At 42.5% G+C, this 15,768-nt stretch overlaps 1 protein-coding gene and 3 non-coding genes across 4 annotated transcripts; all 4 read right to left on the bottom strand.

Moving 5' to 3' along the window:
- Window positions 1-354: 354 nt before the first annotated feature.
- On the bottom strand, window positions 355-10,082 carry trim8b (tripartite motif containing 8b). Its single transcript, XM_068583138.1, has 5 exons — window positions 7,396-10,082; window positions 3,266-3,361; window positions 2,887-3,152; window positions 2,657-2,772; window positions 355-2,551 (listed from the first exon to the last, which is right to left on the bottom strand). Exons 1-5 carry the CDS (start codon window positions 7,999-8,001, stop codon window positions 1,851-1,853), a joined length of 1,785 nt encoding a protein of 594 aa, XP_068439239.1. The 5' UTR covers window positions 8,002-10,082; the 3' UTR covers window positions 355-1,850.
- A 3,376-nt stretch (window positions 10,083-13,458) lies between these two features.
- Window positions 13,459-13,572, bottom strand: LOC137790050 (U5 spliceosomal RNA). The gene has a single exon (XR_011077881.1). It is a non-coding gene; the product is annotated as a U5 spliceosomal RNA (small nuclear RNA).
- A 1,054-nt stretch (window positions 13,573-14,626) lies between these two features.
- Window positions 14,627-14,740, bottom strand: LOC137790043 (U5 spliceosomal RNA). The gene has a single exon (XR_011077874.1). It is a non-coding gene; the product is annotated as a U5 spliceosomal RNA (small nuclear RNA).
- An 822-nt stretch (window positions 14,741-15,562) lies between these two features.
- On the bottom strand, window positions 15,563-15,676 carry LOC137790048 (U5 spliceosomal RNA). Its single transcript, XR_011077879.1, has one exon. It is a non-coding gene; the product is annotated as a U5 spliceosomal RNA (small nuclear RNA).
- Window positions 15,677-15,768: the final 92 nt, after the last annotated feature.

Here is a 15,768-nt window from a genome sequence, read left to right as displayed (position 1 = left end):
TTACATACTGGCTTTATTATTGAAATAGGTTTTATTATTTATTTTGAATTGTATTAATTGGTTCTATTGTTTCATGTATTGTACTGATTAACACCGTGAACTGTTTTTAAAAAGGGGCGATATAGATAGTTATTATAACTTCTCAAAATAAGATTATTACTAAAGGAAAAACACGAGGATATTAACTTCACCGCCAAACAGTGTTGAGAAGTTGAAGCTGCTGCTGGAGATCGTAGCAAAAACGCACAAAAATGTTGAGCATCGCCACCGTTATCCTTTAAAATAAGATGAAAAATGGGATTTACATAATGCACAAAGTTGACAGCAGAGACCATTTTTTTTTCATTTGTTCGTTTATTTGGAACCCTTCTCCAAATCACGTCTGTAATTTTCCATTTCACAAAATATTTACAAAAAAGATACTTTTTATGTTGTTTTTTTCTCTTCTTGTTGCTCCTTTTTAGGATGATGACAATTGCTTACATCTCGCAGTCCAGTCTTGTTCTTTTAGAAAAAGTAGATGAAAAAAACTCCTCCCACCCTTCTTTTCTTCCATACACTCATTTTTAAAACTGCATACATTTCCCCCCCACCCGCCCCATTGTTCTTCTTTTGAGTGTTTAAAAAAACCTCTTCCTTGCATGATTTCAGCTGCAAACAGGAAGCCAAGAGCTCGTGTGCTTATTGAGAGGAAGTGACATCTTTGCCCTGCAGGAAGTACAATTACAGCATCATCAGATCCTTCAGATGCTTGATTGGTTTGGTGTGTCCAGTCTTGCCTTTTCCTCTAAAATCAAAGAGTCTCTCTAGACAAGCATGAAACCTACAGATGTACCAAATAACACAAAGTCAGAGTAACTACTAAATGGAAACAGTCTTTGTCAGAAGAAGATTTTCTGTCCCGTGGGAAGCCTGACAGCAGGAAGGGAGTGCTCGGAATAAGGGCCAAATCCTCAAAACTCTTTGGGCCAGGGTCAACCGGCCCTTCAAATGCAGCTCCAGTGTCCCTCTGTGGGTCCGCATCTGTAGTCCAGGCATAACAAGGCGTCCACAAGTGCATTGTGGGTGTTCCATGGAAGAGCGTTTTGTGTTCAAGCCGTACGATCCAATCCCTGAACTCAGCAAAGAAGGGAAGAGGTGCGATGACGATGAAAACAAGAGTCCCTCTTTTTAAAAAGGATCGACCAAACAAAGAGAGCTGGGCAGAAAAAATAATAATAACATGATGCTAATAAGAACATAAGGCAATTGATCTCAGTACAACTAGAGGGGTGATTATATGAGAGAAACATGAGGCGCTAAACTGGAAAGCTCAACACTGCACGTTTAAAAAAAAATCTCTTTTCCCTTTAGCGTCGGTGAGCAGCCACGAAGAGGCGTTTTCTAATAAAAGTTCATTTTTCTATCAATCCATCTTCTGCTCTATAAATAATAAAAAGACGTGTGTCACAATCTCCTCTTAGGCCTCTCTTGTTCATGTGTAAAACGCTGAGCTAAGTTGTGCCAGAGTGAGCGCGTCGCCTTGCATTTTTACGTATAATACACTACATGAAACACTGACTGAAAATAAAGAAAAGAAGAAAAGAAAAACACATAAGAGATCAACCCTGCCCCCGAATGTGTGTACATGTTCTAGATCGATGTCTAGTATGTGTGTGTGTGTGTGTGTGTGTGTGTGTGTGTGTGTGTGTGTGTGTGTGTGTATACACACAAATCTTAATATTTGAATGTGAGTATAGCATAACTGTTTTTTTTCCCCCAGTTAATAAGACGGTAACGGTGTGCTATTTTGGTGCCTGTCTCTATATCCAAGTGTGTGTGTATATGTGTGTGTACACGTGTCTACTTTGTTAACTGGTGACATAGTGCTTTGTTGAGGGCTGCCCATACAGCCCGTAAAAATCAGCGTGTCTGTGCGTCTGCGAGGCGTCTATCCAGTCCCTCACCGCCAAGCCCTGCATGGACGGACCTCCAGAGGCCAGACCGGGAGGAGGGGGGTAGTCCTGGGTGCTGACCCAGGGGAAAGAGCCGGAGCGCGGGTACGGGGGGTGGCTGCGGTGGCCCGACACCGAGGGCACTCCGGAGCAGTAGCAGTTATCCATCGTGCACACCAGGATCTTGCGGCCGCCATATTGAGGCAGCACGGCCTGCTGGGAGGGGTGCGAGGGGCCGCCGCCTCCGGGGGGAAAGTGCGAGGAGCCGAACACGGAGCCCGAATGGTGGTTGGTCAGCGAGCCGCTTCCGCTTCCCGTCCCGCCGCTGTCACCGATGTGAGGCGGGCCGCAGGGGCCGAGAGGCTGCTGATTGGTGGACTGACCTTCTCCGGAGGCGGAGCCGGAGCCCAGGTAGGGCTGTTTGGCTAACGATGAGGAGGAGGAGGAGGAAGAGGAGGAGGAGTCCTTGAATCCCGGAGTGGCGGTCTTTCCGACGTTCCCGTTCCCCTCTGGGAAGGCAGTGGAATGTTTCCGTTTCTCTGCTCCAGAGCCGGAGCTCTGACCGCTGGGAAACGCAGGGACGGACTGCAGGAAGGTCGAGGGAGGGGTGAGGGGAACTGAGAGGAGAGAAAAGGTGTGAAATGAGGAGAAAAATGGTAATTTAAATAAAATGCACATTAATGTGTGAGATTACAACCTGATTAAACGGTTTGAGATCCTACCTTCCAGTGTTCTCTTTAAGCTCTTCTCTCTTTTTGAGATTTCAGATAGGAATAGTTTAGAGTTTAGATTTCCCACTTTGTAAGGAGGGAGACTGCCGCCCACACATGCCTGAGACCTGCAAAAAAACATACCAAGAGTCATGTAAAACTCAAGATGAGACGCCACTTTGGACCCAAAGGCGAAGAAGGAACAACTTCTATAAAAGAAAAAAATCCAAATTGGCTCTCACCTGTCTGTAAGGATTTTAACAGGCTTGGTGTTTTTCATGAAGCTCAGCTCCTCTGCCTTACTGAAGGCCGTGTGGATGGAGCTCAGCAGCTTCTGGGCCTCGTGGCGCTGCTCGCCCAGAGCCAAAACCTGGGCTGCGTTCTCCTGGCAGAACCGAGCCTGAGCCCGGTCCAGAGCCTCCAGTGTCCGACCGAGATCCTCCTCCAGGAGCTGGTGCATCCGCTGGTACTGCAGACGCACCTCCTCTTTCAGCTCACACACCCTGTCCTGTAGAAAAAACACACACAAACATCAATCACACTCAAATATCCCTTTGCGTCAACGCCGTGTAGAAAATGCGCGCGACGGCCTAAAGATTTAGGGTGTGAAAAGCAACTTACCTCCACCACACACTTGTCAGAGTCGAGTTTGCAGAGCTGCTCTTCGATCTCCTGCACTCGCTCCTCCACGCGCTCCTGCTGCCTGAGCAGGCTTTGCTGTGAGGTGAGGAAAGAAAAGAAAAGAAAGAAACACAGTCGTCAGCTTTGGGAGGTTGTGACCTCGGCTAGCATCCCCTCCCCATGCCGGAGATATTAGAATCCAGGAGCCGACTAATTTAGTCCCACAACCAACACACAATCTGTGTGTGTGTGTGTGTGTGTGTGGAGGGAGAGTAGGGAGGGTGTGCTGTTATGGCAACCAAAAGCTATTTTGTGTTTGCATTAGAGAGCGAGGACTAATGTTGGGGGAGCTGGGGTCAGCCAGCGGAGATAGATAAATGGGCATACTGAGGCAGAAAAAGCTCCGGCCGCTCTCTTCTTAGTATTTGTAGTCTTTAAAAAAAAGTTGCTTTCACACGGTGGAAGCTGCCCCGTGAGCTTTGTCGATGTTGTGGCAACAACACTTGTTATTTTCGGGACGGCGGTCGCCTGCTCTGAGAGAGCTGAGAGGCCTATGTGGCTTAAATCAATTTAAAAAATGTTTGAATTAATGGCTCCATATGAGAGCTGCGATTCTTTATGTCGCTCCCAACGTTAAGTCCGAGAGCAGGAATGTCATTGACACAGATTTGCTAATCCTTCATGTTATTAATATTTAATGTGATATGAATAATCCTCAATCAACATTTAATGATAGAGAAGCGTGCCGATAAGATAAATAATGTGCAACTGCCAACGTGATCTAGATTTAAAATAAACATGAGTCTTCAGTCTTTGTGAGACTTTATGTCAATGTCAACATGCTCACAGTGACAACGCTGATGCGCCGATACAAAGTCAAGCCGAATATTTTCATGATCAATTAATCTATTATTCATTTGTGGGTGAATCGATGAGTTTAAGCCTCAGTTTTTAGTCTATAAAATGTCAAATTCTTTTATTCATTCATTTATGAATGCACTTTTGTACATAATCAACCAGTCCATTTATAACCATTCTTCATTTATTTATTTGTACTATTTGTATTGTTTACTATTTTCAGACTACTAATACTTTTTATTGTTGGTCATTGGTGCTTTTAAAAAAAATATTCATACAATACTGTTGATTTTTCTATGCACTTATTTTGATACTTGTACATAATATTCTCGAGTATTCTTTACCTTTGTTTGTGTATACAATACATACTTGGCCAATAAAGGCAGCAATTCAGATTTTTTGTTATGGCTGAAAAGATGAAATTGATTATTCAAATATTTGTGATTTATTTTATATGTAAGTTATATGCTAAAAGTGGTGAAAAAAGATTAAATTCATCATTAATCCCACAAGTCAATAATCAGTTGTTTTTCACAGGCTACCGATCTGTTCACATACCACCATCACCACCACCACCACCATCATCACCATCATCATCCAATCATTTCAAACTAAAAGGGCAGCTGATTTTGTCATTAGGTGATCAGCTGCTGTAGAGCTCAACACAACAGGAATGAAAACCTGCATAGACTTGGGCCCCAGTGGCACATGGTTGGGAACCGCTGCCCTAGATATCTCTCAACCCCCCCCCCCCCCCAAAAAAAACCCCGCCACACACACACGGCATGGTTAGATCCAGGACTGTGACCTGGTTGTGTTGATTGATTGAGTCAGGCTCCCAGCAGAAGCCAGGGGAAAAACGGGGTCGAAGGAGCCGAAGCTTCCCAGAGGGGGGGTAGCAGCTACATGTATGGGATACCTTTGGGGGAGAGGGATGGATGGAGGGAGGGGGGTTATATAGAGTGCTCTTTAGCTGTCATTTCACCACAGCATCTTTTCCATCAGAGCCACCAGAGCAGGAGAGCAGGGCCAGAGGGGAGGTCGGTACTCGCCTTCAGCGGCTGGTGGATGGTGTGAGAGGTGAATTTAGTTGGGAGGGGGGGCTGACGGATGTGAAGAGCAAGGCGGGTGGAGGGGTGGGGGCAGTCGCTGTAGGGTGCTGTGTGTGTGGAGAAGGGGTCCAGTCTGCATTTTTTTGATGTTACATTCAACATGGACGATCTTACAGTAGGTCACTAGCACGAGTCAACGTGGCTGAACTCACTGGTCTCAATGTCATAAAGACTATTTTTTGGGGGGATTTCTTCATGTGGTTTCCTCATGAAATCATTCAGCAGGTTAATAAACCTCCAAGATTATGTCGCTCTTTAAAATTGTATATAATTTTAGTGGAGGTCATATGATAGTGAATGAGCATCTTTGTAGTTTTCGGTATGTTCATGGGACAAAACAGGACATTTGAAGGCATCACCTTGGGCTGTCTAAATGTTCTGGCATTTTAGATTCAATGTGTTTGAATGAGATTAAGACAAAGGAAATAGTCATTAGCTGAACCCTAACATATCCGCCTCAGCTGCTGTACTTTTCGTGCTAATTAGCAAATGCTAGCATGTTAGCTCAAAGCACTGCTGTTCCTGGAACGCTAACACACGCACACTTACAGGACGGTTAATGCAGGAAACCCAGTTTAATAACAGCATCTTTTCACAGCAGGCTATTTAATAACATTAATGATGACTGCATTCCACTTAAGGGAGGTGCTGTGCACACTGGCTAACTGCGACACATTATTAAACTGAGCCATCGGTAATGTTATCAATGTCCCCTGTGCTGTTCCTACTATGCAACGTCAAAATGTCTGCCATTTAAGGGGTTCGTTATGAGCGTGCAGCCTTGATTAAAAATAGGGCTCTACTTATCGCCCCATCCTGATTAAAGATGAAAAAGCTGTCATTGTGAAAAGCTTATTCATTATTTGTTTTAACGGTTTGAATATTCAGAACAGGTCCCACCCGACGGCCCTCCTGTGCCCCAGGCAACCGATTAACTATAGATAAAGCTGAGTCATAGCAATACCAGCAGGAAATACACCCTAGCATGACACAGTTGACATCTAATTAGGGTGTTGGGTGAACAACATGAGTCAGTCAGCAGCAGTGAGGCCTCCATGGCTTCTCCCTCTGACTAAGCTGGCCGGTCACACACCACCTTGAAAAGGAAGAAGGGGGGGGGAGGAAAACCAATCCGACCTCTGCCAGCACCAAACCCCCAGGAAGGGAAGAGGTTAATATGAGAAAAAAAGCCCTAGTCGACTGCAGAATCAGGCGACGAATCACTTTAATCCCCCTTCCCCGCGTCTCCAGACCCAAACCCCCCCTTCACAACTGGCGATCCCTGAGCTAGGATGCACCTGTGCTGGGGAGATAAGGCCCTCTGAGGGCCCCTCATTGTTCCAACCTCGACTGCATTGTTTGTCATTCCAACAGATGAGAACGGAGGTTGGAGAGTATCACAACTGAAAAATGCACAAGATTCTCACACAAGCGCTCAAAAAAAAAACCCACTTAAAGTGCAATATTGTTTAAGAATGGTAATTCAGCTTCTGATAAGGGTGAATTGATTTCGGCGCTACATGAGGAAGGGTCACTAAAAGTCTCCCCGTAGCTGTTTTTTTGTTTGGTCAAGAATAGAATAATATTCCCTTTGTTCTGGTAGTATTTGCTTGGATCAAATAAATGACCTCACTGGCTTATGTGAAGCTCCGGTTTGGTACTTGAGTGTGCACTTAGACAACACTTATTGATCACCGGTGAATTGACAAATTCTTGCCAGTAGGGCCACAACTAACGGTTTATCTTCCACCGGAGAGCAGGGTGCAAAACCATGAATTGATTGCTTTCTCGATCAATGGATTATAAAATGTACACCAAGGGTGCAGTGTGAGGTCTTCAAAAGGTCTTAAAGATATTTAGTTTACTATCAGAGAAGACGTGATTTACATCCGAGAAGCTGAAACCAGTGTTTTTTTTGCTTAGAAAATGACTAATGATTAATCGATTATCAAATAGTTGCTGGTTTATTTTTGATCTATCGAGTAATTGACTAAAGCGGCCAATCATTTCATCCTTTCATGTTCAAATAGCCAGTGATGGAGTCAAACCACTGGAATTTTGTTTATGCGCAATATCAGATTGCAGCTACAGCCTGAAGTAAAAAAACGAAACCAAGAATGTATTTGTTTACTGTGTGTGCGTCGGACACATGATTCTTACTCTGATGTCGTTGCGCCGCAGCTCCACGTCGGTGACCGCGTGGCCGTGGCTGGGGTGGCAGCGGGCGAAACAGCAGTACTGGCACACCGCTGTCTGCTCGGCCTCGCAGTGGTACAGCCTGTATTCGTCGTGCTGCAGGCAGGTCCAGGCTTTCACCGCCTCCGCCTCCACCAACAGGTGTCCGAGGGCCGAGCACGGCTGCTGCAGGTGCGTCTGGACGTGGGACTGACAGCACGGGGCGTTGCAGCGCAGGCACACCTTCACGGCGGGGAGCGGCGGGCCTCGGCGGCACAGGATGCACTGCAGCGCCGGCGCGGTGGGCTTCTCCACGCTCAGGGCGTTGTACTTCTCGACTATGTTGGACAGTTTGTGGTTCTTCTCCAGGCTGGGCTTCTGCGTGTACGCATGATTGCACTCGGGGCAGCGGGCCAGCAAGGAGTCTTTGGCCCAGGCCTCGCTGATGCAGCCCCGGCAGAAGTTGTGCTTGCAGGGCAGCTGGATGGGATCTGAGAACACGTGCAGGCAGATGGGGCAGATGAGCTCCTCCTCAAAACAGTTCCTCCACGTCTCCGCCATGTCAGAGGCCATCATGGTGCGGGCAGGCATACACTAACTGTTCCCCACTTCTAACGGACCCACAGGCCTCTCAGTCCTCGCAGAAAAACGTGACTCTCAACACGAGTCTTGAGGAAAAAGATTTTTTTTTCTTCCTTTTAAACAAACCCGATGCCAGCCTGAAAGATCAGTCTGTATAGATATATAAATATTTCAACCCTTGTGACCAAAACAAACGAGACTCCCTGACAGGTGACCAGTATTGCTTATTGCTGCAGCATGAAGGCAGAAATTCCAGAAAATTTAAGCAGAGAAGGCAAAGATGACAACACCTTGGTGATTTCAACACGCACAGCAGGAGCTGACGTTACACAGATTACAGTAAACGGTGCTTTCCTTTCCTCTAAATCACACACACACACAGGGCCCTCTGTGTGTGTGTATAGGCCTACAGGAAGCTAAAAGCCTGTCGGCTACAGGTATAACCATGAAATACAAGCAAGGCACAGATAAACTTAAACATCTACATAATTACTTATGTGATCACGAGGTGAATCAATCTTTGTGTAGCTAATGAAAAGACACTTGATCCTTCTTTTTTTTTTTTTTTTACCTCCCCTTCCTCGCTGCCTGCTCCTCGGGCCCTTGTACCTTGAGAGCTTCCTCCACTCCGGCGTCGGATTATGATCGGCTGTGGACCAAATTCAGACCAACAAACCAAGCATGAAAACCACAAGAAAACGGACTGCTCCAGTCCAGTCCACACCCTGATTACCATCCACACAAAGAGAGGCTTTTTAACAGCAAAAAAAACAACAACCTGAATCTGTTTTTTTTTTCTCTGGAGCTCAAGGGCGCTTGATTCCGTCAATAATCCCAACGCAGCGCGACGCTTTTGTCCGCTGAATCATAAATAAGTATCCGAGGAGCCTCCACCTGCAATTTAATTACACACACAACTAGCGACGGGTTGGCAGCCGACAAGAAACACTGTCCAACGAGTCAGATTGACAGCACAGCTTCCTTCAGCCCCTTCAATTCAACATAAAAGCGACATTTCTAGGAGATGAATAACGCCTGCTATGTGGCACAACTCGCATATCTGTACACAAGGCCTCGGCTTTTTTTTCCCTTCTTCTTCTCCTCTCCTTCTCTTCTTCCTACCAGGTTTCTGTCGACAACAAAGGCCTTATAATCGCATTAAACATGAAAAAATCACCCCCGGAGCCCTGATCTCGAGCCTGTTTACTGCATAGTTAATCGTTTTAATAGTCGAGTCCACCTCCTGCGCACAAAACAAAGGGTTTTAGGATCCGCAGGAATGTTGGCTTCTGTTGCAGAGGCTTCTGGTCCTCCGACACATCTATCAAATATCTCCTCACACAAAGATCAGTATTACTATTTCACCCAGCTCGTGGCCCCCACTTTATTCTCCGATCGTAGCTTCAGCCTTTGGCTAACAGCATATTTTTCTCTCCCTACTTCCTTATCTCGATTAAAAAGGTGTAAATTACCTCAGACGTCACCTCACCATCGTACAGGTAACAGATGAAACGCTAGATCAACCGGAGAGGACGGTTTGTATAAACTGTGGACATTATTTATTTGAAGCGGCCATATTTTATATATATATATTTTAACTAATTAGGAGTACAGGGAGAAAAAAAGCCTTCCTAATCTTAAAGGGGACGTCGCCTCTCTGTCCTTGTTAGCTGTCATCAGCCATCTTGCAAATCCTCATTTAAAAAAAAAGAAAAAAGGAGGATAAAAAAAAGAGAGGAGATATCCGCCGTGAAGAGACTCGTTTCTCCAGGAGCTGCGTTTCGACAGCTGAGCTTCACGTCAACGGGAAAGTCCCGTCGTTATTAAAGAGGAAAAAAACGCCATTTTTTGTCGTGTTTTGTAGGTTTGTAGGTCCGACCGGAGCAGGTTGACGAGTGGGTTTGTTAGCGGCTCTATCGGGTCCAGCGAGGCGACTGGTTCTTTTAAAATCCAACACGAATGAGAATAATAATCGGTGTTTTCTTCCCCCCCTCCCTCCTTTCTTTCTCTGTCTCTATCGGTCAGGCTTTAGAGAGAGGAGGAATGCAGGCGAGCTGGACTGGTCTCCCCAAACCAGCGTCAAAGAAACCGGCGACACGGACCACTTCCGGCGATGCTTTTCAAAATAAAACCTGAGGTCAACCTGAGTTAAGACAATTAATCAACACAAAACTATCCGCTCTGCATACAAATTATATACAGTACATATATATATATATATATATATATATATATATATATATATATATATATATATATATATATATATATATATATATGTATATATATATATATGTATATATATATATATATATATATATATATATATATATATATATATATATATATATATATATATATATATATCATGCATACATGTTGTAGTTTAGTATTTATATAGTACATTTACTCAGGTACTTCTACTAAAATAATGGTAATAGTCTTGGAGTGTTTTAATTGTATGCAACTTTAGACTTCTACTCTGCTACATGTGTATGAAAGCTTTAGTTATTTTCAGATTACTTTTTTTTTCATCCCCTTCCTGTCCATTAAAGACTATGAAATGAAATGCAACAGACACATCAATGTGGCAGTAATAAGCCAGAAACATCACATACAGTATAAAAGTAGAACACAGTGACCCACTATTAATATGGACATATTGATTATAGCTGCCTTGGAGTATAAGGTTGGTGATACTATATATATATATATTGTGCACAACAACAATTTTAGTTTCTATATTTCTAATTTATATAAATTCACATGTGCATTTGATATGGTCATGGTATGTCAGGACAAAAGAGAGAGAAAAGACGTCATGTTTATTAGAATAATGCCGCATCATTCTACTTAAATTAAATATTTAAAGTAGAAAAGACTTGTGTGTGTGAACACTGGTTGATAAGTCTCTTTTTAATATATTCAGGGATTGTGTTCGATTAAAGGAAAAATTGTGAGGCTGGAATTCAAGACAGAGCGAGTGGTTCATTAATTTCTATTAGACAGACAGCATTAATGGGCAGGATTTTATTTGTAGGCCACACGCCTGAGCAAAGTGTGGAGATAATGCACCCCGGAAGACAACTGCTGCCAATTTGAAAAGAAGAAGACGATATAGATACCACTTTGATGCACATTTAAAAACGTCCCAGTACGGAATGAATTTCACAGTATGTTCATTGCTTTAGTGTTAACCTTTCATTTAAATGCATGTACATGTAACATGTCTGTACGTTAACGTTATTGTGAACATTTATCTTTTATGATAGTTGTTGAATTTTAATGTAGAAACAAGTAATTAAATAAATGCAGTAGGCACAGGGGTAACAGCTAGTAATTTTAGGCTTTTGTAATTTTATATAATTACTTGTGGGCCTTTTGCGGACCCTCTCCAGCTGTGACGCTTTCCCTCCACTGCATTTTCTTTACGTGCTCCATTAGTAGCTTCACACGTTCATGGAGGAAAGAAAAGCTCCATGTCACCCAGTGATGAAACCAATCCATCAGAACAGCAAAATAAATGTATGCTTCTATCTGTCTTTTTGTGTTTCAAACACACCAAACATTGTTTTGTTTTATTCAGAAAAAGGCTTCACAGTAGCATTTTTGTCCAAAGACCCCATGCGACTGCCTTGTTGTTTCCCAATAATGTTTGTTGAAACAGTTTTAGAGGGGCAATATTGAATGTTATGGTCACATGTGGTTTTGAGTTATAGGCCTACAGAGAAGTGTTTTTCCAATATTACATTTTACTTGAAGCTAAAACAAAGGAACTTTCATTTGTGTTGATTTTACAACCATGGTGGTCGTGTTTCCAAGTACCAGATTCCCTTTAGAAAACCTATAATCTTACTGCAGCAGAGTCTGAGGCCCTGCTCCTTTGCAGTAGGAGGATGACGAATAACTATATCGAAATAGACAATCTTCCTGCTGATAGTCTTGATTACTTACGTAGGTCATATTGAGGCACCAACATCATATTGAAACAGTTTTACAACCAACTAAAGCTTCCTCACAGTGACTTTAATGATACAAGTTACACTTACAAAACAGAATAACAGACACACACATCCCTGACATGATATTACCCTTATTTATTGTCCCTGTCGACATGTTTCTGATGCATCTAAATCAAATTAATCCCTCTGATTTTAACTACTTTTAAATAACAATTTTCAGTTGCTTGTCATTCCACTTCCTCCACCAGCGAGTTGCTGGCTTTGATTATCTGTTTAGTGCTAACCAGCCGGTTCACCGGAGCTTTTTGCTGGAAGCAGCAGCCGGCTGCTGCAGCTGAAGACAAACAAGGTCGATGAGAGCGGTGAGATTGGGAGTGACGTGGCATCAAACTAAAAGAGGCTGAACAGAGCTGCACATTTGGGTGATAATACTGTGTAGGCTTTGTCCAGTCACAACTTTTGAGATGTAATAATTTAGTTTTTGTTTTAAAGAAAACTGTGGCCTATGTATGTCACACAAGAGAAGGCTCACATGTGAAATCATGCGTCTGAACGGCATTTTATTCTGGAGTTGAATAAACACGCTTCCGGTAGGGTTCCGGCTGTTTCTGGCTGACCTGACGCAGTTTCTCGGCAACATCAGCCACCCCCTCCTCCCCACTCCCTCCTTACCCTCCCTCCTTCCGGATCAATGCTACCGTCACGTGACCTGTCACACAACTGATGTGTGTCACGTTTTAACCGGGAGGAGCTGTGGGACGAACCGGGGAGGAAGGGCAGGGAATCATACTTAAAGGGCTTACTGCATTTGTTAATGGGCTGGACGCTCGTGATGCTGCTCGGGCCAACGCTGCATGGCTCTGCTGGTGCGCGCGCATGTTTCTGCATTTGTATAGGAGGAAAACATAACTGTGTGGACAAGTATTACCTCAGAGACTGAAGGTGTATTATTACATTATACGGACACAAAATGAATCTCTGATATATAACTTAAACACTTAAAGAAAACATTTGATTATCGCAATGCAGGAAGAAGTTTTCCAATACTTAGTTTGAAGTATTTCTAAAATCCTGGTAAAAAATAAAATAAAATAGAATATAGAGCTGCACAAATTAAGACAGAGAAATGCAAGTACCTCAATATTTTAATGTAGTTTTTCACAACTTCCTGAATTTTTTTCTGACAACCTTGGAACAGACAAGGAGTCGTTAACCAGAAAGCAGTTACAGTCGGCACAGACAGAAGTCACAGATCAAATGCAAAACTATTTAATTAATTAATATACATGCAATAAATGCATGTGTCCAATAATCGTGTCCAATAACAATTGCGTGTTTCTTTTAGAGGATGAACTAATAAATCTATCGCGGGGATAATTTATTATTAATACACTTTTAGTAACATAAAAGACAATGTAGACTATTCTGTTTCATATGGAAGACGTGCTTCAGGAGGTTAGACTTCGTATATTTCAATATATTTCTCATTGAACAAGTTTAGGAAAGCCCCGCTTGCGCAGAGCATCAAAAAATTGAGTTATACTCTTATTGGTCCTCTCCACGGAAATCTTTAGTAAAAGGCGAAAGATTTATGCGATCTGAAGAGAACCAAGAGTGATCTGCCGGGCCACCGTCCATGAGACCAATCTGGTTTGCGGCATAACTACTTTAAGTGATGGTTTGGTCTAATAGCACTTATAACACAATTCAAATCACATAACGCGTGGACAAGGTTCACTGCTAAGTAATATTATGGTCAATTTTGTACTGAAACATAAAACGCAGACGTTTATTTAGCGTTGGTCAGTGATCCGTGCTATGGCGCATTGCATGATGGGAAGCCAGTTTATATTTCAGAAATGTTACTTCTGTCGGTTAATTTTGTCGATCTAAAATAATAGCCGAGAATTGACGATAAAAGCCAAAACGACACTACCAAATTATTATTTTTTTCATCTGTTTTACTTTTATTTTCAGTGTTTCTATTTGAAAATAAACCTTATGGTACGTGGCGCAAGGACACGCCCCCTTCACACAGCCTGTTTTGATTAGGAATAAGGATGTTCATGTTCAATACTGCTTATTAAGTAATGCCGTAAAACTAAATACTATTTTAAGTAGGTTTTATATTTACAAACACGTGAGTATTGACTACCGAGTATGTGTTAATCAATTAATAAACAGGCAACTGAAATACTGAAAACTTAAACGTAAATGTTGAGCGTCCTTGAATATTATTACTTGATGTATATTTTTGTTTCTGGGAGTTTTGCATAAACGGTCGAAACAGGCCTTTATCACTTATTACAGCTCCATGCCAAATACGAATTAATTAATTGACTTTATCTTAGACAATAAACACTGGACGTCGTTTTCTGCTGCGTTTAAGGGACACTCAGTTCGATCAAAATAATAAAACAATGTTGTACAAGAAACGAGGGATTATTTAATGCGGAACGTAGGAGGATGCAACACTGACTTTCACAAAGTTTTATTATTTCCAATGCACAAAACCTGCAGATACAAACACGTGTCTTCCGCCTTTCAACGGGAGATATATTCTCTATGATCCTAACTCAAAGTATAAGTAATTGCGTAACGTAGACCTCGATGACATTCAGAGATTTGCATAAATAAGGTATACGCCACTTTAGTTTTGGTACCAGTGAGGAAGCCCCGCGTTTGCAGGGCATCAAAAAATTGAGTTAGACTCTTATTGGTCCTCTCCACGGAAATCTTTAGTAAAAGGCGAAAGATTTATGCGATCTGAAGAGAACCAAGAGTGATACTGAGTAACGAGCAGAGAAGACCACCCCTTTCTCGGAAACACGTGCTTCACCACCGGTGTATTATAAACCCTGCGACATTATAAAGTAATACATGTATTCAATGCAGTGTTTGTTGCCCGATCTTGTACTTTATACGTGATTAAAACGTTAATCTGACTTTAAAGGTGTTGCTTTAGTTGAAACGATAAATATTCCCCCTCTTCCAAATTGTGACACAAAGCATGCTGGGAGTGGAGCATGAACTATATCCATTCAATATACTTTAAAATGCAGTGGTTTGCAGTCTTCTTCATTCTGTTTGTATATTTTTGTATTCTTATATATAAATTATACATGTATAAAAACTAATCACACACAACCGATAACTTATAAAACACAAAGCTACTGTGGAACGTCCAAAGCTTGCAAACTTCATGCAGAACAACGCCTCCTTGTGGTAACAAAACGTCTTTTTGTACGACTCAAAACTAGTACTTATCAGTCGATTGAGCGCTGATGAAAATCCATCCAGAAATACTACATGTGAAAATTGGTTCGTAGACATCAGTGCCAGAATGTTACAAGAAGGAAATGCCCCGATTATAATATTACTTCTACACCATAAAGGAAGCTGTTACCTGAACTTGTAATTTGTACTAATTAAAACGTTCGTTAGACTTCTAAAACGTGTGGCTTTAGTTTAAACGTTTAAACACAATGCATGCTGGGAGTAGCTACAAAGCTACGGTGGACATGCTGACTTTCCATATGTTGCATGCGTGAGACGCTTCATGTAAACGTGGTTTCTGCAATGAGTGTTAATGTTTTAACAAGAGAGGAAGCCCCGCGGAAGCAGGGCATCAAAAAATTGAGTTAGACTCTTATTGGTCCTCTCCACGGAAATCTTTAGTAAAAGGCGAAAGATTTATGCGATCTGAAGAGAACCAAGAGCGATAACGGAGGATAATCAGAGAGGACGACCAGTTTGTCGGTAACAGATACTTGACCTATGGTGCATTACAAATTCCACGACAAAATAGTTATAT

Source organism: Clinocottus analis, unplaced genomic scaffold, assembly GCF_023055335.1.
Source record: "Clinocottus analis isolate CAN_PGR_092001 unplaced genomic scaffold, fCliAna1.0.p SCAF_19, whole genome shotgun sequence".
In the NCBI taxonomy this organism is placed as follows: Eukaryota; Metazoa; Chordata; class Actinopteri; order Perciformes; family Cottidae; genus Clinocottus; species Clinocottus analis.
Note: the sequence above shows the minus strand (reverse complement) of the source record. Positions and strands in the feature narration are given on the sequence as shown.

Coding starts and splice junctions, on each gene's coding strand:
- trim8b (XM_068583138.1), bottom strand. CDS start 8,001: ATGCCTGCCCGCACCATGATGGCCTCTGACATGGCGGAGACGTGGAGG. Junction 3,362..7,395: donor TGCGGCGCAACGACATCAGA/GTAAGAATCATG, acceptor CTCACCTCACAG/CAAAGCCTGCTCAGGCAGCA. Junction 2,773..2,886: donor GTTAAAATCCTTACAGACAG/GTGAGAGCCAAT, acceptor GTTTTTTTGCAG/GTCTCAGGCATGTGTGGGCG.